At 46.2% G+C, this 26,800-nt stretch overlaps 1 protein-coding gene across 1 annotated transcript; it reads right to left on the minus strand.

The window, feature by feature from the left end:
• Positions 1-21,543: 21,543 nt before the first annotated feature.
• LOC147990392 (uncharacterized) lies at positions 21,544-22,448 on the minus strand. The gene is made up of 3 exons (XM_087538199.1): positions 22,383-22,448; positions 21,902-22,231; positions 21,544-21,819 (listed from the first exon to the last, which is right to left on the minus strand). The coding sequence occupies exons 1-3, from the start codon at positions 22,446-22,448 to the stop codon at positions 21,544-21,546; spliced, it is 672 nt and encodes a 223-aa protein (XP_087394325.1).
• Between the last annotated feature and the right edge of the window lie 4,352 nt (positions 22,449-26,800).

Below are 26,800 nucleotides of genomic sequence, written 5' to 3' on the forward strand. Positions count from 1 at the left end.
TCTCAACAATAATAACATAATTGGATCACATAACTATCCCTCAACATGCAATAAAGAGTCACTCCAAAGTCACTAATAGCGGAGAGCAAACGAAGAGATTATGGTAGGGTACAAAACCACCTCAAAGTTATTCTTTCCAATCAATCCGTTGGGCTATTCCTATAGGTGTCACAAACAGCCCTAGAGTTCGTACTAGAATAACACCTTAAGACACAAATCAACCAAAACCCTAATGTCACCTAGATACTCCAATGCCACCTCAAGTATCCGTGGGTATGATTATACGATATGCATCACACAATCTCAGATTCATCTATTCAACCAACACATAGAACCTCAAAGAGTGCCCCAAAGTTTCTACTGGAGAATCACGAGGAAAACATGTGCCAACCCCTATGCATAGGTTCATGGGCGGAACTCGCAAGTTGGTCACCAAAACATACATCATGTGAATCACGTGGTATCCCATTGTCACCACAGATACGCACGGCAAGACATACATCAAGTGTTCTCAAATCATTAAAGACTCAATCCGATAAGATAACTTCGAAGGGGAAACTCAATCCATTACAAGAGAGTAGAGGGGGGGAGAAAACATCATAGGATCCAAATATAATAGCAAAGCTCACGATACATCAAGATCGTATCACCTCAAGAACACGAGAGAGAGAGAGAGAGATCAAACAAATAGCTACTGGTATATACCCTCAGCCCCGGGGGAGAACTACTCCCTCCTCGTCATGGAGAGCACCGGGATGATGAAGATGGCCGCCAGAGAAGGATTGCCCCCTCCGGCAGGGTGCCGGAACGGGTCTAGATTGGTTTTCGGTGGCTACGGAGGCTTCTAGCGGCGGAACTCCCGATCTATTATGCTCCCAGACATTTTTAGGATATATGGAGATATATAGGTGGAAGAAGTACGTCAGGGGGGAAACGAGGGGCCCACGAGGGTGGAGGGCGCTGTAACACCCTCGATGCGACTATAGCTCCCACGTGTCGAGGCACGGCTTAGAGACATAATCGCATTGAAGGCATATGTCGCAAGTTAGGCAATCTTCACAAACGTCCCATGTAATATGAATAATAAAAGGGAGATAACATAGTTGGCTTACACTCGCCATGTCAATCAAGTACATAAATAACATTACATCATCCAAACACTCATGGCCCGACTACGGCGCCAAAATAAAAGAGAACCCAACATGCGACACGGTCCCAATCACCCCCAACTGGGCACCACTACTGATCATCGGGAAAGGAAACGTAGTATCATTGAGAGTCTTCGTCGAACTCCCACTTGAGCTCATACGCCTCTCCTGGAGCGGATTCATCAGGCCCTGCATCTGGTGTAATAGTAATCTGTGAGCCACGGGGACTCAGCAATCTCGCACCCTCGCGATCAAGACTATTCAAGCTTATAGGTATGGCAAGGTAAAATATGAGTGGAGCTGCAGCAAGCGACTAACAAGCGTGGTGGCTAACTTATTCGCAAAAGAGAGCGAGAAGAGGAGGCAAACCACGAGCGAGAAGCTATAGAACAACCTGCACAAACATTACTCCAATACCGTGTCCACTTCCCGGACTCCGCCGAGAAGAGGCCATCACGGCAACACACTCAGTTGAATCATTTTAATTAATTAAGGTTCAAGTTATCTACAACCGGACATTAACAAATTCCCATCTGCCCATAACCGCGGGCACGCCTTTCGAAAGTTCAATCCCTGCAGGGGAGTCCCAACTTAGCCCATGACAAGCTCTCACGGTCAACGAAGGAATAGAACTCCTCCCAAGACGTTCCGATCAGACTCGGTATCTCGGTAACTCAAGACACTTCGACAGGTTAAAACAAGACCAGAAACACCACCCGAATGTGCCGACAAATCCCGATAGGAGCTGCACATATCTCGTTCTCAGGGCACACTCAGATGAGACTAGCTACGAGTAAAACCAACCCTCAAGTTTCCCCGAGGTGGCCCCGCAGGCAGCTCAGTTCGGACCAACACTCAGAGGGAGCACTGTCCCGGGGGGGGGGGGTTAAAATAAGATGACCCTTGGGCTCCGATAACCCAAGAGAAAAATAGTCTAGGTGGCGAATGGTAAAACCAAGGTTGGGCAGTGCTGAAAAAGCTTTAATCAAGGCAAACTATCAAGGGGTTCCCATTATAACCCAACCGCGTAAGGAACGCAAAATCCGGGAACATAACACCGATATGACGGAAACTAGGGCGGCAAGAGTGGAACAAAACACTAGGCGAGAGGCCGAGCCTTCCACCCTTTACCAAGTATATAGATATCCCAACAATTAAATAAAAGATGTTCCAACAAGGAACGGCCTCCGATCTTCACCTGCAACTAGCAACGCTATAAGAGGGGCTGAGCAAAGCGGTAACATAGCCAATCAACGGTTTTCTAGGACAATAGTGGGTTAGAGGTTTGGCATGGCAATTTGGGAGGCTTGCAAGCAAGTGGTAGGCATCATAGCAATGGCATAGCAAAAGATCGAGCAAACTAGCATAGCAAAGATAGTAGTGATTTCGAGGGTATTATCATCTTGCCTGCACAGTTGTCAGAGTTGACTGGATCCTCAAGAGCAAACTCAACGGGCTCCTCATTAGCGAACTCGTCTCCCGGCTCTACCCAAACAAGACAAACAAGCAACAAGGATACAATCAACCACGTGCAAACTCAAAGAACACGATGGAAAGATGATATGCTATGCGGGATGCGATGCGGGATGCAAAATGCAAGATATGACAGGAAATGCATGAACCTGGCCTCCACATGGAATTCCAAGGGTGCCACTGGAAAGATGAGATGAAATCGCTTGAAAACGATATAAGGAACGCCGGAATCGGAGTTACGGTTTGGAAATGGCAAGCGATTCAAAAATGACACCGGTCTGCGATTTACAGCAAGTAGGCATCTAAATGCAACGAAATGAACATGCTACAGCACCCAAACATGACAACAAAATACATGGCAGGGATGCACACAAGATGCTTAACAAAAGTCTAGCACTGAGCTACGGCCAAATCATCCATTAACAGGTTCAAACAAGCATGGAAAAAAGGCAAATGACAAACAGATCTCAGACTTGGTGAAATTAACACTTGTCTGGAATTTCAGATCATATAGCCCTCTTCAGAGCAACAAAACAACATGCTACAAGACTTGAACATGACAAAGAAAGACATGGCATGGAGCTACTCAACAAGCTTAACAAAAGTCCCTTAGTGACCTTGAGCCAAAAGGGATCACAAAATATAGTAACAAGCACACGAACATAGCAAAAACATAATCAGTTTTTAGACTTAGTGAAAACTGGGACATGCTGAAATATAACTCACGAAGGCATGTTTACGAGCTCGATGCACTCACTACGCTGCAAGTCATGGCAAGGCAAGCATACATAAATTAATAAGGCACAAAATGCTAACTAGAAATGGCAGGAACAATGGCATAGCATGCACGGATCAACTACAATAGCATCGGCAAAATCGCAAACGAGTTGACGATCTGCCCAGATTCACAACGAAGCAAAAGTAGAGCTCGATTGACTCAAGCTAGGGTGCTCCATAATTGCAAAGAAAGACATGGATGGATAGAGCACTACAAGGTTATCAAAACTCCCTTACTGATCATCCTCAAAAGAGGCACGGATCACTAGGAAATAGCATGAACATATGGCATCATGAACTAAATAATCCCAGACTTAGTGAAAACTACTAAGTCCCTGAAAACAGATTTACCGGGTGCCTCACTTTGCAAGCTTGCACAAGTCACCAAACACATCCTAAAAATTCATGGGTTGCACCTCTGGAAATATAACAAGATGCTTAACAAAACATATGAAGGACTCACAGGCATATCATGCACACAATAATCATGGCAAAAATGACAAAAGTCTAAGATGAACTAGCAGATCTGACAATTAACTCACGAAGCCTCCTTCTAACAGCATTTCAGGCATCAAGATGCACTCAAATGAAAATGATGCAATGGAATGAAATTATGTACTCTCCGAGATGAACATTTTGATATACTATATGTCCAAATCGGAGCTACGGATGCCGAGATATCACCGGTCAAAGTATGCACAAAAAATTAAGGGGGAGAGGGAAAAAGTCAACCATCTCAAAATATCTCAGATCACATATCTGAGATCCGGTCCACTGTTCATCGGGCGCGGAAGTCGAGGTTGACCGGCCGGAGTTGAGGTCGCCGGCGTGGAGGGAGGAAGAGGCCGGGGCGAGGCCGGGCGGACTTGGGCTCCGGTGAGGCAGGCGGCCGGCGACGCGAGGAGGCGGCGGCGGTTGCGTGGAGGCGGCGGTCGGCGAGGTCGGCGTGGTGGCGGAGGTCCCGAGGCGAGGTGGCGGCCGTGGCGGTGATGGCGGCCCGCGGCGGCGCCGGTCGCCGGAGGTGGGAGAGGCGGCGGCGTTGTCGAGGCGCGGGGCGCAGGGGACTTCGGGCTCGCGGGGGCCCCTCCTGGGCCTCCCGGGCCGGCGGCGGCTCGCGGCGCGAGCCGGGCGCGGCGAGTGCGGGGCTGCCACGTGGCGGCCGGACACTGCGGGCGGATGTGTCCGTCGGTGGGGGAATTGTCCGGCGCGTGAGAGGAGCGGCGGATCTAGGGTTTCGGGGAAGAAGAAGGAAAACGAAGGGGGCTATTTATAGGCATAAGTGGAGTTAGGAGAGTCCAAATGAGGTGCGGTTTTTGGCCACGCGATAGTGATCGAACGCTCTAGGAGATGGAGCGGAGTTTGGTGGGTTTTGGGCCAAATTGGAGGGGTGTTGGGCTGCAACACACACGAGGCCTTTTCGGTCCCTCGGTTAATCATTGGAGTATCAAACGAAGTCCAAATGGTATGAAACTTTACAGGCGGTCTACCGGTAGTAAACCAAGGCCGCTTGGCAAGTCTCGGTCCAATCCGGAAATGTTTAATCCCCACACACGAAAGAAAGCTAGAAATGACCACCGGAGGAGAACGAATCGCCGGAATGCAAAACGGACAACGGGGGAAATGCTCGAATGCATGAGACGAACACGTATGCAAATGCAATGCACATGATGACATGATATGAGATGCATGACAACGACAACAACACACGGGGAAAAAACCCGAACCCGAGGAAATAAATATAACTTAACGCCGGAAACGGCAAGAGTTGGAGTACAAATTGGGAAATTTACATCCGGGGTGTTACAACACTCCACCACTACGAAAGGATCTCGTCCCGAGATCTAGGACTGAAAGAACGCCGAGTACTCAGAACGGAGGTGATCCTCGCGTTCCCAGGTGGCTTCACGGTCGGAATGGTGTGACCACTTGACTTTGAGAAATTTGATCGACTTGTTGCGAGTCTTGCGTTCAGTCTCTTCAAGAATAGCAACTGGGTGCTCACGATAAGAGAGATCTTCTTGGAGCTCAATGTCCTCGAAGTTGACGGTGCGGTCAGGAGTCTTGAAGCACTTTCGAAGCTAAGAGACATGGAACACATCATGAACATTTGCAAAGTTTGAAGGAAGCTCGAGTTGATAGGCGAGGTCGCCTCTCTTGCTGACAATCTTGAAAGGTCCCACGTATCTGGGGGCAAGCTTCCCTTTGATACCGAAGCGACGAGTACCTTTCATAGGAGAGACACGGAGGTAAACATGATCTCCGATCTCGAAAGCCAAATCACGGTGCTTACTATCATAGTAGCTCTTCTGGCGGGATTGGGCTGCTTTGAGGTTATCTCGAATGACTTTGCACATTTCTTCTGCTTCTGTGATTAAGTCATTACCCAAAAGCTGACGTTCACTAGTTTCAGACCAGTTGAGAGGGGTACGACACTTCCTGCCATACCGAATTTCAAAAGGGGCCTTGCCCAAACTTGCTTGAAAACTTTTGTTGTAGGAGAATTCAGCATAAGGAAGACAATCCTCCCACTTCATGCCGAAGGAGATCACACAAGCCCTGAGCATATCTTCAAGAATCTGGTTGACACGCTCGACTTGACCGCTTGTTTGAGGATGGAAAGCAGTGTTGAAGCGGATGTTGGTGCCCATGGCCTTCTGAAAAGAATCCCAAAACTTCGAGGTAAAGATGCTGCCACGGTCTGAAGAGATTACTTGAGGAATACCGTGCAGAGAGACAATGCGAGAGGTATAGAGTTCCGCCAATTGAGTTGCAGTGATCGACTCTTTGATAGGCAGAAAATGAGCCACTTTGGTGAGTTTGTCGATGACAACAAATATAGCATCATTGCCACGCTTGGACTTAGGAAACCCAGTCATGAAGTCCATTTCAATGTGGTCAAACTTCCATTCTGGAATGGCAAGAGGTTGGAGGAGACCTGCTGGCCTTTGGTGTTCTGCCTTCACTCTTCTGCAGACATCACATTCATTCACGAATTGAGCGATCTCGCGCTTCATTCGAGTCCACCAATAAGCTTGCTTAAGGTCGTGATACATCTTCGTGCTCCCAGGGTGGATGGAGAGGACAGAATTGTGAGCCTCGTTCACGATCACTTTACGGAGGTCACCTTTGGGCACAACAATACGATCCTCAAAGAAGAGAGTGTCCTTGTCATCAAGGCGGTAGCACTTGTACTTGGACTAACTCTTGGCAATCCCAATCTTCACCTTTTTCACCATAGCATCAAGAAGTTGTGCTTGGCGAATCTGGTCTTCTAAGGTAGGAGAGACTTGAAGGTTGGCGAGGAAACCTTGAGGAACAACTTGCAGATTAAGTTTGCGGAAAGCTTCACAAAGCTCGGGTTGATACGGCTTAAGAATCAGACTGTTGCAGTAAGCCTTCCTGCTCAAAGCATCAGCAATCACATTGGCCTTGCCTGGAGTATACTCGATACTCGGATTATACTCTTGAATCATTTCGACCCATCGAGTTTGCCTGAGGTTGAGATTAGGCTGAGTGAAGATGTACTTGAGACTCTTGTGATCAGTGAAAATGTCCACTTTTCTTCCCAATAGAAGATGTCTCCAAGTCAAAAGAGCATGCACAACTGCCGCCAACTCGAGATCATGAGTGGGGTAGTTCTTCTCATTAGGCTTCAACTGGCGAGATGTATAAGCAACAACTTTCTTCTCTTGCATCAATATTGCGCCAAGACCTTGGAGAGAGGCATCACAAAAGACCTCGTACGGCTTGGATTCATCAGGCGGAGTCAGAACTGGAGCAGTGATCAATTTCTCTTTCAAAGTGTTGAAAGCAATATCACACTCCGGAGACCAAACGTACTTGACATGCTTCTGAAGAAGATTTGAGAGAGGCTTCACGATCTTAGAAAAGTTTTCAACGAATATTCGGCAATAGCTTGCGAGACCGAGAAAACTACGGAGTTGCTTCACGTTCTGAGGAGGTTCCCAATTCACAATTGCAGACACCTTCTCAGGATTCACGGCAATGCCCTTGGCAGAGATGATATGACCAAGATAAAGAACCTCATCAAGCCAAAATTCACACTTGGAGAACTTGGCGTAGAACTGATGTTCTCTGAGCTTATCGAGAACCAAACGCAAGTGCTTGGCATGATCTTCCTTGTTCTTCGAGAAAACCAGAATGTCGTCGAGATAGACCAAAACGAAGTCATTGGTGTAGGTGTTGAAGAAGAAGTTCATCATGCGAGAGAACGTCGGAGGAGCGTTGGCGAGGCCAAAAGACATGATAGTGTATTCATATGAACCAAAGCTTGTTCTGAATGCTGTCTTGGGAATATCTTCTTCACGAATGCGAATCTGGTGATAACCCATACGGAGATCAAGCTTGGAGAATACCTGGGCACCTTTGAGTTGTTCGAACAGCTCATTGATGTTGGGAAGTGGGTATTTGTTCTTGATGGTATTCTTGTTCACTGGACGGTAATCAACACAAAGTCGGTCCGTTCCATCCTTCTTCTTCACAAAAAGAACACCACAACCCCATGGAGAAGAACTAGGCCGGATAAGACCCATTTTCTCTTGCATATCGAGTTGCTTCTTCAGCTCCTTCAACTCTTCAGGTCCGAGCTTGTAAGGACGTTTGCACACAGGTTCCGTACCAGGCTCAAGATCAATAACGAATTCAACTGGCCGGTGCGGAGGCATTCCTGGGAGCTCTTCTGGAAAGACGTCTTGATATTCGCAAATGACTGGAATTTGAGAGATAGCATCCAATTCACCCTTCTCATTGAGAGAAAACAGACGGATGGAATTATCCCGAGCGGCAAAGACAATTACATCGTCAGACGAATGAGTCAATTGAATCTGCCTGGCTGCACAATCAAGCTGAGCCTTGTGCTTAGAAAGCCAATCCATCCCGAGAATAAGATCAATATCCGAGTTACCAAGAACCATTGGAGAAGCCAGAAATTTGAAATCACCCATCAAGATAGAAATATCCGGAACCATCAAACTAGAACTCAGACGCTTAGCTGGAGAGACGACTTGCATAATTCTAGGTAACGCCTTAGTACTAAAATTGTTCTCCGATGCAAATGGGAATGACATGAAGGAATGCGATGCACCAGAGTCAAAAAGTACTTTTTCGGGAATGTCATTAACAGGAAGGTTACCCATGATCACATCTGACGAGTCCTCTGCCTGAGCTGCATTCATCAAATTGACCTTGGCATGCTTGGGGTTATTCTTGACCACAGCTGTACTTGCCAATCTCACAGGAGGAGGAGGAGGAAGACGCCTCTGGTTGAGACACTTGTTGGCATAGTGACCCTTCTGTTGGCACTTGTTGCACGTGACCTCTGAAAGCGGACGGTGATACGGATCACTCGATCTTGGAGCTTGTGACGAAGTCTTGTTCTGAAAGCCAAGGTTGGGTGGGTGGGAAGAACCACTGCCACCTTTGCTCTTCTGCTGATACGGCTGACGGAACGGAGGAGGAGGAAGCCAAAACTTCTGCTGCTTGGCCACTTGAGTAGAGGAAGAAGGAGTAACATCTCTGACTCGCTTCTTGGAAGCATCACACCTCAACTGAGCAGCCTCTTGCTTCAGTGCCATGTTGTAGAACTCATCGTATCTCAAGGGCTCAAAGAGGACAAGAGCGAGCTGAATTTCTTCTCTGAGACCACCCCTAAACTGATATATCATGCTCTTCTCATCAGGGACGTCCTGCTTGGCAAAGCGGGCGAGCTTCTAAAACAACTTGTTGTAGTCATAGACAGACAAAGAGCCTTGCTTCAGATTGCGGAATTCCTCACGCTTGCTTTCAACCACACTCTGGGGAATATGATGAGCTCGGAAATCTCGACGGAAATCATCCCAAGTGATAACACGTCCACCTCTGGAGTCCTTGTACTGCTGGAACCATTCTGCAGCTTGATCTTTGAGTTGGAAGGAAGCGAACTTCACAAAGTCCTCAGGCCTGACGTTACTGCACTCGAAATGCTTACACAGATCCACAAGCCAATCGTCAGCATCGGTTGCCTCAACACAATTGCTGAAAGTCTTTGGCCCGTTAGCAAGGAACTGGTTGAGTGTAGCAAAGTGACTACGATTGCTGCCTTGATTCCCTTGACTGCCTTGATTGCGCTCTTGAAGAATTTGCATGATCAGCTGTGTGTTTGCATTGGTTGCGGCCATCACAACTTGCCATGCCTCTGGAGGAGGTGGAGGTGGTGGCGGATCAGGATTCGGAGTCGTGCGCGTTGGAGGAGCCATCCTGAAGAGGTTGACCACCATTAGCACATTGACAGATAAATATTGAAGCTGAATCCAACGGAATGAAAATTGCAACATATAGTCTTCACATCCGAACAGAATGAACGAATGCATTCCTCTTGAAATGGTCACATATCCATAAATTGAGAAGCCACGTAGAATTAATGTAGAGAAATAAATCAACAAGGTACGGATCCATAACGAATAATCGGTAAGAAATCCCAATCTCAAACCAATATCCGTGGAAGAAGAACTAGAGCTACTAGAATTCCCACCTATGAAACTCCCGAACCTTTCCGGTTATGCAATCAGGTGTTGAGGATACAGGGGAAGCATAGTATCTCACCCAAACTAGCAAATCCTACATCCAAGTGTATCCATCCTTCAATACATAACCAAGAAACCTTCGGAAACCATCTACCTCAACCTTCGAAAAGCATCCGTTATACAAGTTATGGCGATACTCCCGAACTCCTGCCCCAGTACTGGGTGGCGTCGAGGTTATCTCACCAACGAACTGCATAAAAGAGATTTTCGATGTCGGCATACTAAACTCAGGTATTCCAGAACTGCAACGATAAAATTATGATGACAACACCTCAGAGCTCAACTCCCCGGGACACTTCCACTAAACCCCTGACAGGAGGCACCAAGCCAATGTTCTCATCATAAAACTATCGGAACGATTCCAAGATACCCGCGTGATCCTAAAAAAAAAATTCGTGAAATTTGAGAAGAGAAGAGTCAAAACTCTACGTCAGGATGCCTTACCAGAGCGATGAGGAGACTGGGAAGTAAAAAGAATTCCTAATCTCTCCGATATATAATTCCTAAATGACTCAAAACATTTTTCTAGACACAACTCGGCCGCTAAAAACGATCAAGCAATGGGGCTCCTAAGGTCGGGGAAGGCTCTGATTACAAACTTGTAACACCCTCGATGCGACTATAGCTCCCACGTGTCGAGGCACGACTTAGAGACATAATCGCATTGAAGGCATATGTCGCAAGTTAGGCAATCTTCACAAACATCCCATGTAATATGAATAATAAAAGGGAGATAACATAGTTGGCTTACACTCGCCACGTCAATCAAGTACATAAATAACATTACATCATCCAAACACTCATGGCCCGACTACGGCGCCAAAATAAAAGAGAACCCAACATGCGACACGGTCCCAATCACCCCCAACTGGGCACCACTACTGATCATCGGGAAAGGCAACGTAGTATCGTTGAGAGTCTTCGTCGAACTCCCACTTGAGCTCATACGCGTCTCCTGGAGCGGATTCATCAGGCCCTGCATCTGGTGTAATAGTAATATGTGAGCCACAGGGACTCAGCAATCTCGCACCCTCGCGATCAAGACTATTCAAGCTTATAGGTATGGCAAGGTAAAATATGAGTGGAGCTGCAGCAAGCGACTAACAAGCGTGGTGGCTAACTTATTCGCAAAAGAGAGCGAGAAGAGGAGGCAAAGCACGAGCGAGAAGCTATAGAACAACCTGCGCAAACATTACTCCAATACCGTGTCCACTTCCCGGACTCCGCCGAGAAGAGGCCATCACGGCAACACACTCAGTTGAATCATTTTAATTAATTAAGGTTCAAGTTATCTACAACCAGACATTAACAAATTCCCATCTTCCCATAACTGCGGGCACGGCTTTCGAAAGTTGAATCCCTGCAGGGGAGTCCCAACTTAGCCCATGACAAGCTCTCATGGTCAAGAAGGAATAGACCTCCTCCCAAGACGTTCCGGTCAGACTCGGTATCTCGGTAACTCAAGACACTTCGACAGATTAAAACAAGACTAGCAACACCACCCGAATGTGCCGACAAATCCCGATAGGAGCTGCACATATCTCGTTCTCAGGGCACACTCAGATGAGACTAGCTACGAGTAAAACCAACCCTCAAGTTTCCCCGAGGTGGCCCCGCAGGCAGCTCAGTTCGGACCAACACTCAGAGGGAGCACTGGCCCGGGGGGGTTAAAATAAGATGACCCTTGGGCTCCGGTAACCCAACGGAAAAAGAGGCTAGGTGGAGAATGGTAAAACCAAGGTTGGGCATTGCTGGAAAAGTTTTAATCAAGGCGAACTATCAAGGGGTTCCCATTATAACCCAACCGCGTAAGGAACGCAAAATCCGGGAACATAACACCGATATGACGGAAACTAGGGCGGCAAGACTGGAACAAAACACTAGGCGAGAGGCTGAGCCTTCCACCCTTTACCAAGTATATAGATGCATTAAGATATAATGGCAATATAATGATATCCCAACAATTAAATAAAAGATGTTCCAACAAGGAACGGCCTCCGATCTTCACCTGCAACTAGCAACGCTATAAGAGGGGCTGAGCAAAGCGGTAACATAGCCAATCAACGGTTTGCTAGGACAATGGTGGGTTAGAGGTTTGGCATGGCAATTTGGGAGGCTTGCAAGCAAGTGGTAGGCATCGTAGCAATGGCATAGCAAAAGAGCGAGAAAACTAGCATAGCAAAGATAGTAGTGATTTCGAGGGTATGATCATCTTGCCTGCATAGTTGTCAGAGTTGACTGGATCCTCAAGAGCAAACTCAACGGGCTCCTCGTTAGCGAACTTGTCTCCCGGCTCTACCCAAACAAGACAAACAAGCAACAAGGATACAATCAACCACGTGCAAACTCAAACAATACGATGCAAAGATGATATGCTATGCGGGATGCGATGCGGGATGCAAAATGCAAGATATGACAGGAAATGCATGAACCTGGCCTCCACTTGGAATTCCAAGGGTGCCACTGGAAAGATGAGATGAAATCGCTTGAAAACGATACAAGGAACGCCGGAATCGGAGTTACGGTTTGGAAATGGCAAGCGATTCAAAAATGACACCGGTCTGCGATTTACAGCAAGTAGGCATCTAAATGCAATGAAACGAACATGCTACAGCACCCAAACATGACAACAAAATACATGGCAGGGATGCACACAAGATGCTTAACAAAAGTCTAGCACTGAGCTACGGCCAAATCATCCATTAACAGGTTCAAACAAGCATGGCAAAAACGCAAATGACAAACAGATCTCAGACTTAGTGAAATTAACACTTGTCTGGAATTTCAGATCATATAGCCCTCTTCGGAGCAACAAAACAACATGCTACAGGACTTGAACATGACAAAGAAAGACATGGCATGGAGCTACTCAACAAGCTTAACAAAAGTCCCTTAGTGACCTTGAGCCAAAAGGGATCACAAAATATAGTAACAAGCACACGAACATAGCAAAAACATAATCAGTTTTCAGACTTAGTGAAAACTGGGACATGCTGAAATATAACTCACGAAGGCATGTTTACGAGCTCGATGCACTCACTACGGTGCAAGTAATGGCAAGGCAAGCATACATACATTAAGAAGGCACAAAATTCTAGCTAGAAATGGCAGGAACAATGGCATAGCATGCACGGATCAACTACAATAGCATCGGCAAAATCGCAAACGAGTTGACGATCTGCCCAGATTCACAACGAAGCAAAAGTAGAGCTCGATTGACTCAAGCTAGGGTGCTCCATAATTGAAAACAAAGACATGGTCGGATAGAGCACTACAAGGTTATCAAAACTCCCTTACTGATCATCCTCAAAAGAGGCACGGATCACTAGGAAATAGCATGAACATATGGCATCATGAACTAAATAATCCCAGACTTAGTGAAAACTACTAAGTCCCTGAAAACAGATTTACCGGGTGCCTCACTTTGCAAGCTTGCACAAGTCACCACACACATCCTAAAAATTCATGGGTTGCACCTCTGGAAAGATAACAAGATGCTTAACAAAACATATGAAGGACTCACAGGCATATCATGCACACAATAATCATGGCAAAAATGACAAAAGTCTAAGATGAACTAGCAGATCTGACAATTAACTCACGAAGCCTCCTTCTAACAGCATTTCGGGTATCAAGATGCACTCAAATGAAAATGATGCAATGGAATGAAATTATGTACTCTTCGAGATGAACATTTTGATATACTATATGTCCAAATCGGAGCTACAGATGCCGAGATATCATCGGTCAAAGTATGCACAAAAAATTAAGGGGGAGAGGGAAAAAGTCAACCGTCTCAAAATATCTCAGATCACAGATCTGAGATCCGGTGCACTGTTCATCGGGCGCGGAAGTCGAGGTTGACCGGCCGGAGTTGAGGTCGCCGGTGTGGAGGGAGGAAGAGGCCGGGGCGAGGCCGGGCGGACTTGGGCTCCGGTGAGGCAGGCGGCCGGCGACGCGAGGAGGCGGCGGCGGTTGCGTGGAGGCAGCGGTCGGCGAGGTCGGCGTGGTGGCGGAGTTCCCGAGGCGAGGTGGCGGCCGTGGCGGTGATGGCGGCCCGCGGCTGCGCCGGTCGCCGGAGGTGGGAGAGGCGGCGGCGTTGTCGAGGCGCGGGGCGCGGGGGACTTCGGGCTCGCGGGGGCCCCTCCTGGGCCTCCCGGGCCGGCGGCGGCTCGCGGCGCGAGCCGGGCGCGGCGAGTGCGGGGCTGCCACGTGGCGGCCGGACACTGCGGGCGGACGTGTCCGTCGGTGGGGGAATTGTCCGGCGCGCGAGAGGAGCGGCGGATCTAGGGTTTCGGGGAAGAAGAAGGAAAACGAAGGGGGCTATTTATAGGCATAAGTGGAGTTAGGAGAGTCCAAATGTTGTGTGGTTTTTGGCCACGCGATAGTGATCGAACGCTCTAGGAGATGGAGCGGAGTTTGGTGGGTTTTGGGCCAAATTGGAGGGGTGTTGGGCTGCAACACACACGAGGCTTTTTCGGTCCCTCGGTTAACCATTGGAGTATCAAACGAAGTCCAAATGGTATGAAACTTTACAGGCGGTCTACCGGTAGTAAACCAAGGCCGCTTGGCAAGTCTCGGTCCAATCCGGAAATGTTTAATCCCCACACACGAAAGAAAGCTAGAAATGACCACCGGAGGAGAACGAATCGCCGGAATGCAAAACGGACAACGGGGGAAATGCTCAAATGCATGAGACGAACACGTATGCAAATGCAAATGAGATGCATGACAACGACAACAACACACAGAGACAAAACCCGAACCCGAGGAAATAAATATAGCTTAACGCCGGAAACGGCAAGAGTTGGAGTACAAATTGGGAAAGTTACATCTGGGGTGTTACAGGCGCGCCCAGGGGGGTGGGCACGCCCCCTACCTCGTGGCCTCCTCGAAGCTTCCTTGACGTAGACTCCAAGTCTCCCAGGCTTTTTCTGATCCAAAAATAAGTTCTGTGAAGTTTCAGGTCAATTGGACTCTGTTTGATTTTCCTTTTCTGCGATACTCTAAAACAAGGAAAAAAACAGAAACTGGCACTGGGCTCTGGGTTAATAGGTTATTCCCAAAAATAATATAAAAGTGTATAATAAAGTCTATAAACATCCAAAACAGAAGATAATATAGCATGGAGCAATCAAAAATTATAGATACGTTGAAGACATATCAAACCCTTACGAAGCAACGCATAAACTAGGGTTTAAGCTTCTGTCACTCTAGCAACCCATCATCTACTTATTACTTCCCAATGCCTTCCTCTAGGCCCAACTAATGGTGAAGTGTCATGTAGTCGACGTTCACATAACACCACTAGAGGAGAGACAACATACATCTCATCAAAATATCGAACGAATACCAAATTCACATGACTACTAATAGCAAGACTTCTCCCATGTCCTCGGGAACAAACGTAACTACTCACAAAGCATATTCATGTTCATAATCAGAGGGGTATTAATATGCATATAGGATTTGAGCATATGATCTTCCACCAAATAAACCAACTAGCATCAACTACAAGGAGTAATTAACACTACTAGCAACCCACAGGTACCAATCCCAGACTTAGAGACAAGAATTGGATACAAGAGATGAACTAGGGTTTGAGAGGAGATGGTGCTGGTGAAGATGTTGATGGAGATTGACCCCCTCATGATGAGAGGATCGTTGGTGATGACGATGGTGATGATTTCCCCTCTCGGAGGGAAGTTTCCCTGGCAAAACAGCTCCGCCAGAGCCCTAGAGTGGTTCCGCCAAGGTTCCGCCTCGTGGCGGCGGAGTCTCATCCCGAAAGCTTGCTTATGATTTTCTTCCTCAATGAAAGACTCCATATAGCAGAAGATGGGCATCGGAGGGCCGCCAGGGGGCCCATGAGGCAGGGGGCGCGCCCATGGGGGTAGGGCGCGCCCCCACCCTCGTGGCCAGGGTGTGGCCCCCCTCTAGAACTTCTTGCGCTCAGTATTTTTTATATATTCTGAAAATGACTTCCGTGAAGTTTCAGGACTTTTGGAGCTGTGCAGAATAGGTCTCTAATATTTGCTCCTTTTCTAGCCCAGAATCCCAGCTGCCGGCATTGTCCCTCTTTATGTAAACCTTGTAAAATAAGAGAGAATAGGCATAAGTATTGTGACATAATGTGTAATAACAGCCCATAATGCACTAAATATCGATATAAAAGTGTGATGCAAAATGGACGTATCAGGCATCGATCACGGAGGGCTTCTACATCAACACCATAGCCTCTCCGATGATGTATGATTAGTTTACCTCAGACCTTCGGGTCCATAGTTATTAGCTAGATGGCTTGTTCTCTCTTTTTGGATCTCAATACAATGTTCTCCCCCTCTCTTGTGTAGATCTATTCGATGTAATCTTCTTTTGCGGCGTGTTTGTTGAGACCGATGAATTGTGGGTATATGATCAAGTTTATCTATGAACAATATTTGAATCTTCTCTGAATTCTTTTATGTGTGATTGGTTATCTTTGCAAGTCTCTTTGAATTATCAGTTTGGTTTGGCCTACTAGATTGATCTTTCTTGCAATGGGAGAAATTCCTAGCTTTGGGCTCAATCTTGCGGTGTCCTTTCCCAGTGACAGTAGGGGCAGCAAGGCACATATTGTATTGTTGACATCGAGGATAACAAGATGGGGTTTATATCATATTGCATGAGTTTATCCCTCTACATCATGTCATCTTGCTTAAAGCGTTACTCTATTATTTTGAACTTAATACTCTAGATGCATGCTGGATAGCGCTCGATGTGTGGAGTAATAGTAGTAGATGCAGGCATAAGTCGGTCTACTTGTCTCAGACGTGATGCCTATATACATGATCATACCTAAATATTCTCATAACTATGCTCAATTCTGTCAATTGCTCAACAGTAATTTGTTTACCCACCGTAATACTTATGCTCTCGAGAGAAGCCACTAGTGAAACCTATGGCCCTCGGGTCTATTTTCTATCATATTAATCTTCCATCGACAAGTTATTTCTTGCACCATTTTTATTTTGCTTTATTTACTTTGCATCTTTATCATAAAAATACCAAAAATATTATCTTATCATTTCTATCATATCTCACTTTCGTAAGTGACCGTGAAGGGATTGACAACCCCTTTTATTGCGTTGGTTGCGAGGATTTTATTTGTTTGTGTAGGTGCGAGGGACTCGTGCGTGGCCTCCTACTGGATTGATACCTTGGTTCTAAAAAACCGAGGGAAATACTTATGCTACTTTGTTGCATCACCCTTTCCTCTTCAAGGCAAAACCAACGCAGTGCTCAAGAGGTAGCACATTCTACAAATGGCGGTTTTCTGTGTGAAGAGAAACGTGCAATCCAAACTTCAAAAGATATAAGTGAAGCACATGAAGCATTCTATAAAGCCATACTCAAAAGATATAAGTGAAGTGCAATGAGCACTCTATAAATCAACCAAGGACTATCTCATACCAGCATGGTGCATCAAATAAAAGTGAAAAATAAATGCAAAAGACGCTCCAAGATTTACACATATCATGTGACGAATAAAAATATAGCTCCAAGTAAAATTACCGATGATTGTTAGAAGAAAGAGGGGATGCCTTCCGGGGCATCCCCAAGCTTGGTTGCTTGGTAGTCCTTGAATATTTCCTTGGGGTGCCTCGGGCATCCCCAAGCTTAGGCTCTTGCCACTCCTTATTCCTTCATCCATCGTGATCTCTCCCAAAACTTGAAAACTACAATCACACAAAACTTAACAGAAAGTTCGGTAAGATCCGTTAGTATAATAAAGCAAATCACTACTCTAAGTACTGTTGCAAACCAATTCATATTTTGTTTTTGCATTTTAGCTACTATATATAACTTTTCCATGGCTTAATCCACTGATAGAAATTGATAGTTTCATCAAAACAAGCAAACTATGCATCAAAAATAGAATCTGTCTTAAACAGGACAGTCTGTAGTAATATGAACATTCATCATACTTATGTTACTCCAAGAATTCTGAAACAATTAGGAAAAATAAAAAATATGTATAGAAAGACGGTGCAAAAAGTTTCAAAACCGTTTGACATTCCAGTAAAAAATGTAAAATCGCGCACTACAGCCAAAGTTTTTGTTCTGCACCGCACAAACCAACAAGCAATGTAAACATTCTAAAGGCAAATATTGGCACATTATTTTTATTTTTAAACTTTATAAAAGCACACAACAGAAATAAATGAATCTCTAAAACTTTCGGGTTGTCTCCCTGGCAGCGCTTTCTTTGAAGCCATTAAGCTATGCATATAGTGCTCAAGTAATGGAGCCACCCGGATCCCAAGGTATATCAAAGCTAATTGGAATCAACAATGATTTAGAATTTCGTAGTGAGCAAAAAGCAACATATGTCAAGCAATGACGAAGTCTAACTCTCTTCCTATGCATCCGCATGTCATAAAAGAACAATTCATGCACACATAGTAAAGGCCAATGCATAGTATAAACAGTTCTTGCAATTTTATCATGTGGGAAACATAGAGAGGTGGAGATGTAGTTCCTCTCTCATAATAATTGCAAGTAGGAGCAGCAAGCACATGCATATTATATCTATCAAAATCATCATGTGTAGTAGTGAAATGTAACCCATCAATATAATCCTTAATAAGGACAAACTTCTCCGATATAGTGTAGTCGGGAGAATTCAAAAAGATAATAGGACTATTATGCGTGGGTGCAATAGCAACAAATTCATGTTTAACACAAGGAACTATAGCAAGTTCATCTCCATGAGCATCATTCATATTGGCATCTTGGCCACAAGCATAGCAAGCATCATCAAAAAGGTATATTTCGAAAGAATCAACGGGATCATAACAATCATCATAGCATTCATCCTTCGGTAAATTCGAACGGAAATTAAACAATGTATGAGTTGAAGAGTTACTCTCATTAGAAGGTGGGCATGGGTAGCTAATCCGCTCTTCCTCCTTTTGTTCTTCGCTCTCCTCATCATCTTTTTCATCCAATGAGCCGACAGTTTCATCAATTCCTTCTTCCATAGACTCCTGCAAAATATTAGTCTCTTCTTGGACATCGGAGGAGTCCTCAATATATGGTTTAACATAGGCATTAGAAGCATAATTATCATAACCATATTTAAGTATGGACATTTTTTCAGATTTGTAAAGAGTAGCATCATACTTTCCAATCAAAGAAGAAATTTCATAAGCACCCTTAAAAGCAACAAATTCTTTAGTTTGTTGAACATCATAGTAATTATAAACACCCTTAGCATACGAAGATACGATTCCATTATCACTAAACTCACATTGGTAGGGAAGGTGTTTCTTAGGGTCTTCAGAACAACAAGTAAAATCGTATATTTCACATAAATTCCAAGCATAGCATTGCAAACGATGAATTTGATCCAGTAAAAGTTACCCTTTTTGAAATAAGCGGTGTCGCACATAACAAGCATGCTCATCTAAAGATTTTCCCTCAACTAAGCTAGTTGGTGTTTCAAGAGTGTGATAGATTTTGAGTGGTTCTTCAACCATTGGTGTAGTAGGTACAACTAATTTTTTGGTATTTTACATTTCCTACCCATTACTAAAGATAGAAAACAAGATTACAAAATAAAAACTACTTAGTGATAAAGTAAACAAGCACACACGAGAATATTCACCCCATGCTATAACTCCCCGTCAACGGCGCCAGAAAAAGGTCTTGATAACCCACAAGTATAAGGGATCAATTGTAGCCTCTTTCGATAGAGTGTCGAACCCAACGAGGAGCTAAAGGTAGAACAAATATTCCTTAAGTTCTGTCGACCACCGATACAACCCTACGCACGCTTAAGTTCGCTTTACCTAGAAAAAGTATGAAACTAGAAGTACTTTGTAGGTGTTTTTGGATAGGTTTGCAAGATAATAAAGAGCATGTAAATAAAAGCTAGGGGTTGTTTAGATAAAGACACAACTAAGTTAGTTTTAGTAGAGAGCTTGTTGTCACACAAGAAAGTTATTTTTCCCTAGGCAATCGATAACTAGACCGGTAATCATTATTGTGATTTTATTTGAGGGAGAGGCATAAGCTAACATACTTTCTCTTCTTGAATCATATCCACTTATGATTGGAACACTGGCAAGCATCCGCAACTACTAAAGATCATTAAGGTAAAACCCAACCATAGCATTAAAGTATCAAGTCCGCTTTATTCCCATACGCAAAAAACCTACTTACTCGGGTCTGTTCTGCTGTCACTCACGCCACCCACCATAAGCAAATCATGAACATATTGCAAACCCTACAGCGGGGATCCCTCACGCTTGCACTACACAGAGAGAACCATAGGACATCACCAATAATAAAACATGCAACTCAAACCAATCACGATCATCAATTAACCCATAGGACAGTACAAATCTACTCAAACATCATAGGATAGCCATACATCATTTAGAAATAATATATAGTGTTGAGCACCATGTTTAAGTAGAGATGACAGTGGGTAAAAGAGGGGTTACACCGCTGCACAGAGGGGGGAAGAGTTGGTGATGACAACGGTGAAGTTGTTGGTGTAGATTGCGGTGACGATGATGGCCCCGGCGGTGTTCCGGCGCCACCGGGAGAGAGGGGGAGAGAGCCCCCCTTCTTCTTCTTCTTCTTATTATTATTATTATTATTATTATTATTATTATTATTCTTCCTTGACCTTCCCCCTAGATGGGAGAAGGGTTTCCCCTATGGTCCATGGCCTCCATGGCATGGGAGGGACGAGAGCCCCTCCGAGATTGGATCTGTCTCTCTGTCTCTCTTATGTTTTTGCGTTCCCTGATTCTGCCCTTTCACCGTTTCATAAATTCCCGGAGATCTGTAACTCCTATTGGGCTGAATTTTGGACACGATTTTTATCTGGATATTAGCTTTCTTGCGGCTAAAGAAGGGCACCAACCGCCTTACAGGGTAGCCGCGAGGGCCCAGGGCGCGCCTGACCCCCTGGGGCGGGCCCCCTGCCTCGTGGCCCCCTCGGGCATCATCTCGCATTGATTATTCTTCCCAAAAATCACATATATTCCAAAAAATCTCTGTCAGTTTTTATCCCATTTGGACTCTGTTTGATATTGATTTTCTACGAAACAAAAAACATGCAACAAACAGGAACTGGCACTAGGCACTGGATCAATATGTCACTTCCAAAAATTAGTATAAAAAGTTTCCAAAAGTATAGGAAAGTTGTATAATATTGGCATGGAACAATCAAAAATTATAGATACGATGGAGACGTATCAGGGATACTTCTAGTAGTAGTACTACTTTGATGTGTCGCGTCAACTCGCACAAGTATGCAACACTTCCTGAACAAACAAGCATATAAACTGTTATACTTCTTACCCAAAGGATCTTTATATCTACCAGACACAAAATATCTGCTCGACTGTTGGGAATTACTTCAACTGTTGATCTGATGTCAAAGTAATTGCTGCATTACCACCAAAACCCACCATCTCTTAAGCTAAAGTAGACCGAGCTAACCCCTATATTAGCATATTACTAAGATAAACAGAAGGCACTGTAGAATCATTTAGGAGGTGAGCTTGTCAATCTGAATGTGGAGGGACACCGTCCTTGACAACCCAACCCTGGCCAGCAGCTTTGGGCGGAACTATGAAGAAGGTCAGCTCCTGCACGGCGACGTCGCCGGGATCCTTGCTGCTTGTCACCTCCATTTCCACCTTGACGGCATCGGTCCTGCCTTTGGGCTCCCCCGGTGGGCCATTCGCCCATAGCTTGGCCACGTAGTGCAGCAGTGGGGATGCCCCCGCTCTGATGCAGATGACCGACACGGCGATAGGCGCACCGATGTCGAGCATGCACTGACCAATAAAAAGCGCGGCTGTCCTCCTCCGCAAACAGCAAGAGCTGTGGCTCCGACCCTGGCACTTGTAGCTGGAGCACCTTGCCGTACTGGATCCTGTGCACGGGCATGGGATGCATGGTGCTGACGTGGTGGGAGAGCACCGGTGGCGGGCCTTCGTAGCCGCAGACGGGCATGGGGCATTTGCAGGGCATGAGCGGACACACGCTCTGGTGATGGGCGAGCTTGTGGTAAGTGACGTAGAGCCCACAACCTTTGTGCGGGTACTCCACCCTCACCGAGGAGAGGACGGCGTCCACCGCCGTGTTCCGCACGTCGAAGCCACTGCCACGCTCGCACTTCTGGCACTGCCGCTGGTTCCCGGGGCGCTCGACGCGGCTGTCCGCGCAGGCCAGGTGCCCTATATTGCACTGCACAAATCAATCGAACAACACATCAATCAAGAAACCTGCACCTTGCTCGATCAGCCGAATGGACGAGGTGTATTCGAACCTCATACACTGGAGGCTTCAAGGGGCGGAGACACAAGGGGCAGTGGAGCAAGGTGAGGTCCATCGAGACCATAGATAGCTCCATTGCCGGGTCCCGTTCTGTCGGCATGATCTCGCCCTCCTCGTGCAAAACCATCTCTCGCTTTAGGGTCGTGGCATTACAAATCTTTACCGTCACATATTCATACTACTTCAAGGTGCATTAAATGAACACATGCAAGTATCAAAAGGAAAGTCACGGCATGCATGCATGCATTGTAATTAATGCATCGGTAAACGCAAATTATTGAAATATATCGAGTGCAGTGCTTTGATGTGTCGCGTCAACTCGTACAACAACGAGAAGTTTGATTACAACGCCCTCTCCCTCACAGACTGAGCTCCGGTGCCTTAACTGCACCTGCCTTTGGCTGTATGACAGGGTGGCCACCCACCTGTTGGGCCCAGCTGTCATAGATGCAAAGGCAGGAGTAGTAAGTGAATGAAGTTGCATCCCTCCCTCGCCCATGAGCGTGGTGGCTGGCAGGACTAGGAGAAGCTTTCGCTACACGCTCTCCCTCCTGCACGCGGTGGACATGCAGTAGTTCATTCGGTGTTAGATGGCCAGAAGCATACTGTAGTAGTACTCCACTACAGCAGTACTCTATCATTGTTCGACTTCCTGAAGAGGCGAAAATCCAAGTGTAGCACGGATGCTCGTGTGGCAGTTTCATGAGTAGTCTAGGATATAGCGTGCACCGTGCCTCTAAGCTTAAAATCGTTGGGGTCGGCTCCATGCTATGAGGCTGTCTCAAAGCATTTTTATTAAAATAATCTTCTAGCCCTAACTGTCATCCTGGTGATTGTAGTTTGCACGCTCATCTGGTCAAGACAGGAATATATTTTTTAATTTGTGGTGGGGTAAATGTTAGGTTAGAGGTTGCAGCAAATATATTGTACACTAGGGGTCTTTTAGCCAAGTTTAGAGGCAAGCATGTGGGGCCAGTGCTATGATGTGTCGCATCAACTCGTACAACAAGAAGAAGCTTGATTTTACTACTACACTCCTTCTCCCTCACCCATGCGCGCGGTAGCTCGTAGACAAGGACAGGCTTTTGCTTATACTACAACAAGCTATCCCTCCCGCATGTGGTAGACGGACGTGCAGCAGTGGATTCGATACTATAGAAGTAGTAGTAACATCATTGTTTGTCTTCTCGAAGAGGCGAAGAGCCAAGCGCAACCCGAACATGGCAGTTGCGAATGCTCGCGTGGCAGTCTTTGTGTAGGGGTGGGGCGTGTTGCGGAGCCTTGGAGCACGCATATAGCCAGGCTCTTGCATGAGACCAAATTGCTATGTGAGCCCACTATTGTAGTACTACTTGCTAGTATAGCCCTGTAAACCAGAAAGGAGTACAGTATTTGCCTTTCTAGAGATTTCAACAACTGACTAGACTACACCCTAAATGAGTGCATATGGAGCAAAATGAGTGAATCTACACCATAAATAAATACATAGTTCTCTCGTTTTCCTCTCCGCCTTGGTTGCGGTCCACAATATTGAGTATACTAGTACCGACTAGTCTCTTTTTGACATGCATTTACGTTTTTAACACAGTACAGACATAAGCGGTCATATACACGTGCATACACTCACCCCTATGAATGCACACACACACCCTACCCCTACGAGCACCTACGAATGAACGAGCCGACATATCATCTTGAAATTTACGAAGTCACCAGAGGCACGTCATCGTCGACGGGAACGTCTCCTGACACATATTTACATTGATACGGCTTGAATGCCAATGACGTAGAGGGTAGAGGTTTCCAAAATGTTGAATGGTCAATGATGCCTCTGCATTCAAGTAGCATGCAGAGGTAGGAGTAAGTAATTGGAGAAGCAGAATGTAGCATGTGAATGCAACGCAGTTTGGACCGTCATATAAAGGCGCCACACCACTCCAATCCATCTACTCCTAGTCTCCGCGCAACACTGCCCACTCCAATCCAAGACCAAGACCAAGTGACCAGAAGCCACAAGCATCTATGGCGTCAATGGACGCATGCGGCAGTAGGCTGTACCTGGTCGTCCAAGAAGCCGACCCACGGCCCCGCACCGCGGAGCATTTCCAGACGGTGCTGGCGACCGTCGGCGTCATAACCCTCGTCGATGCCGGCTTCGCCTCTCGCATGCACCAAATGATGGTCGACTCCATCCGCGGGTTCTCCACTGTCAAGAAACGCGCGGACGACCTTGTCGTACTGCTCCAGCCCACACTCCCAGGCTCCTCGTTGCCTGCCACCCTCATCGGCCTCCAAGGTGACAAACTCTTTGAAGTACTGGTGGCCCTACAGCTACCGGAGGTCGCGACGAAGAATGTGCATCTCGAGGCCGCGCTCGCCGCGCAGCGTCTCGCCATGCAAGAAACCGTCGATCTACACATCCACGTCTATGAGGAAATCGTCTACATAGGCTACTACAAGGCGAGCGAGGACAGAAGGATGTTGACCTTCTTCCATCGGCTGGAATCTTTGGATACCATTGTTCAGAAGCACGTCGACCTGGCCACAAAAGTCGTTGCTACTTAGCCGCCATTTGGTGGGCCGGTGCCCTGAGTCGAGGAGGTGGACGTCGTCGATGGATGCATCTTTCTTCTTGCCTCATGTAACCAGCACTGCATTGCCGTGTGGCCTTAATGTTTTATTAGTGTATGGCATTTTTATTCCAGTTGTAAATGACATGTGTGATCCCTTGCTCTTATTTGGCATTAATTATTTGTAGTATCACTGTCTTCGACCTGGTATACTACTACCTAGGTCCTGGTTTATTAGTCCCTTTTGTAATTTGTGCTAAATTTTGACCAAAGATTTAACTGGCAAAATGTTAGGGCATGTCAACAAAAAATATATCATTTGATTTATATTTGAACATAGTTTTCAATGATATAATTTTGGTGACATGCATGAACCTTTTGTTAGTCAAATTTATGGTCAAAATTTGGCACAAATTATGACGGGGAGCAATAAACTAGGATGGAGGTAGACTGGTCCATCACCATCGTGTTTTGTGTCTAATTTTGACTTCAGCGACCCAACCTACATGGAGGGAGTGCTGTATATATCGGTGCAACAACCAAACTTATAAATTATATTCAAAACTGAGCGTTACTATAAGTCATGAGTTCAAAACGAGAAAGTGGAACAAGTACAACATGCCTGTGATGTTCGCGTCTCACCCCCACACGGTTTCGGTGCACAATGTAGTACATTAACTGGTCTCTTCTTGACCCGCATTTACATTGATACAGATTGAATGCCAAGGAGGGAGAGGGTAGCGGTTCCCGAGACATTGAACGGTCAATGATGCATCCTCAATTAGCAAGTAGAGGGAATTAATTGGAGAAGCAGAATAGAGCCATCATGATGTGAATGCAATAGAGTTTGGACTCTCATATAAAGGTGCCCCACCACTCCAATCCATCTACTCCTAGTCTTTGTGCAACACTTCTCACCCCAATCCAAGACCAAGTGACCACAAGCCACAAGAACCTATGGAGGCGATGGACGCGACCGGTAGTCGGATGTGCCAAATCATCCAAGACGCCAGCCTACGGCCCCGCACCGCATAGTGTTTCCAGATGGTGCTGGCGACCGCCGGCATCATAGCCTTCACCGACGCCGGCTTCGCCTCTCGCATGGACGACATGATGGTCCACTCCATCCACAAGTTCACCGCCATCAAGAAGCGCGTGGACGACCATACCATATTGCTCCAGCCCGCGCGCCCAGGCTCCTCATTGCCTGCCACCCTCCTTGGCCTCCATGGTGACGAACTCTTTCAAGCCTTGGTGGCCCTGCAGGTGCCCGAGGTCGGGACAAAGAATGTGCACATCGAGGCCGCGCTCGCCGCGCAGCGCCTCGGCATGCAAGAAACATTCAACCTGCACATCCACATCTATGAGGAAATCGCCTACATAGGCCACTACAAGGCCAGCGAGGACAGAAAGACATTGGCCTTCTTCCAGCGGCTAAAATCTTTAGACGCCATTGTTCAGAAGCACATCGACCTGGCCACGAAAGCTGCTTCTACTTAGCCGCTGTTCGGTGGGCCGGCGCCCTAAGTCGAGGAGGTGGACGTCATCGATGGATACATCTCTTCTTCTTGCCTCCTGTAACCAGCACTGCATCGCCTCGTGGCCTTAATGTTTTATTAGTATAGTACTCCCTCCGTTCCCAAATACTATAAGTCTTTCTAGAGATTCCAGCAAGTGACTACATACGGAGCTAAATGAGTGAATCTACACTCTAAAGTATGTCTACATACATCTGTATGTTGTATTCCATTTGAAATATCTAAAAAGACTTATATTTAGGAACGGAGGGAGTATATGGCATTTTTATTCTAGTCGTAACGTTTTCACTGTGAAAAGTGGGGCCGCAGTTGAGCAAACCGACCATCGTCAAATCCCCACCCCGCCCACCGCGCATCAGCTGAGTTTAGAA

This window comes from Triticum urartu, chromosome 1A (genome assembly GCF_056163025.1).
Source record: "Triticum urartu cultivar PI428250 chromosome 1A, HENAU_Tu73, whole genome shotgun sequence".
Taxonomy (NCBI): Eukaryota; Viridiplantae; Streptophyta; class Magnoliopsida; order Poales; family Poaceae; genus Triticum; species Triticum urartu.

Coding starts and splice junctions, on each gene's coding strand:
- LOC147990392 (XM_087538199.1), bottom strand. CDS start 22,448: ATGGTTTTGCACGAGGAGGGCGAGATCATGCCGACAGAACGGGACCCG. Junction 22,232..22,382: donor CGGCAATGGAGCTATCTATG/GTCTCGATGGAC, acceptor TGATTTGTGCAG/TGCAATATAGGGCACCTGGC. Junction 21,820..21,901: donor ACAGGATCCAGTACGGCAAG/GTGCTCCAGCTA, acceptor TTTATTGGTCAG/TGCATGCTCGACATCGGTGC.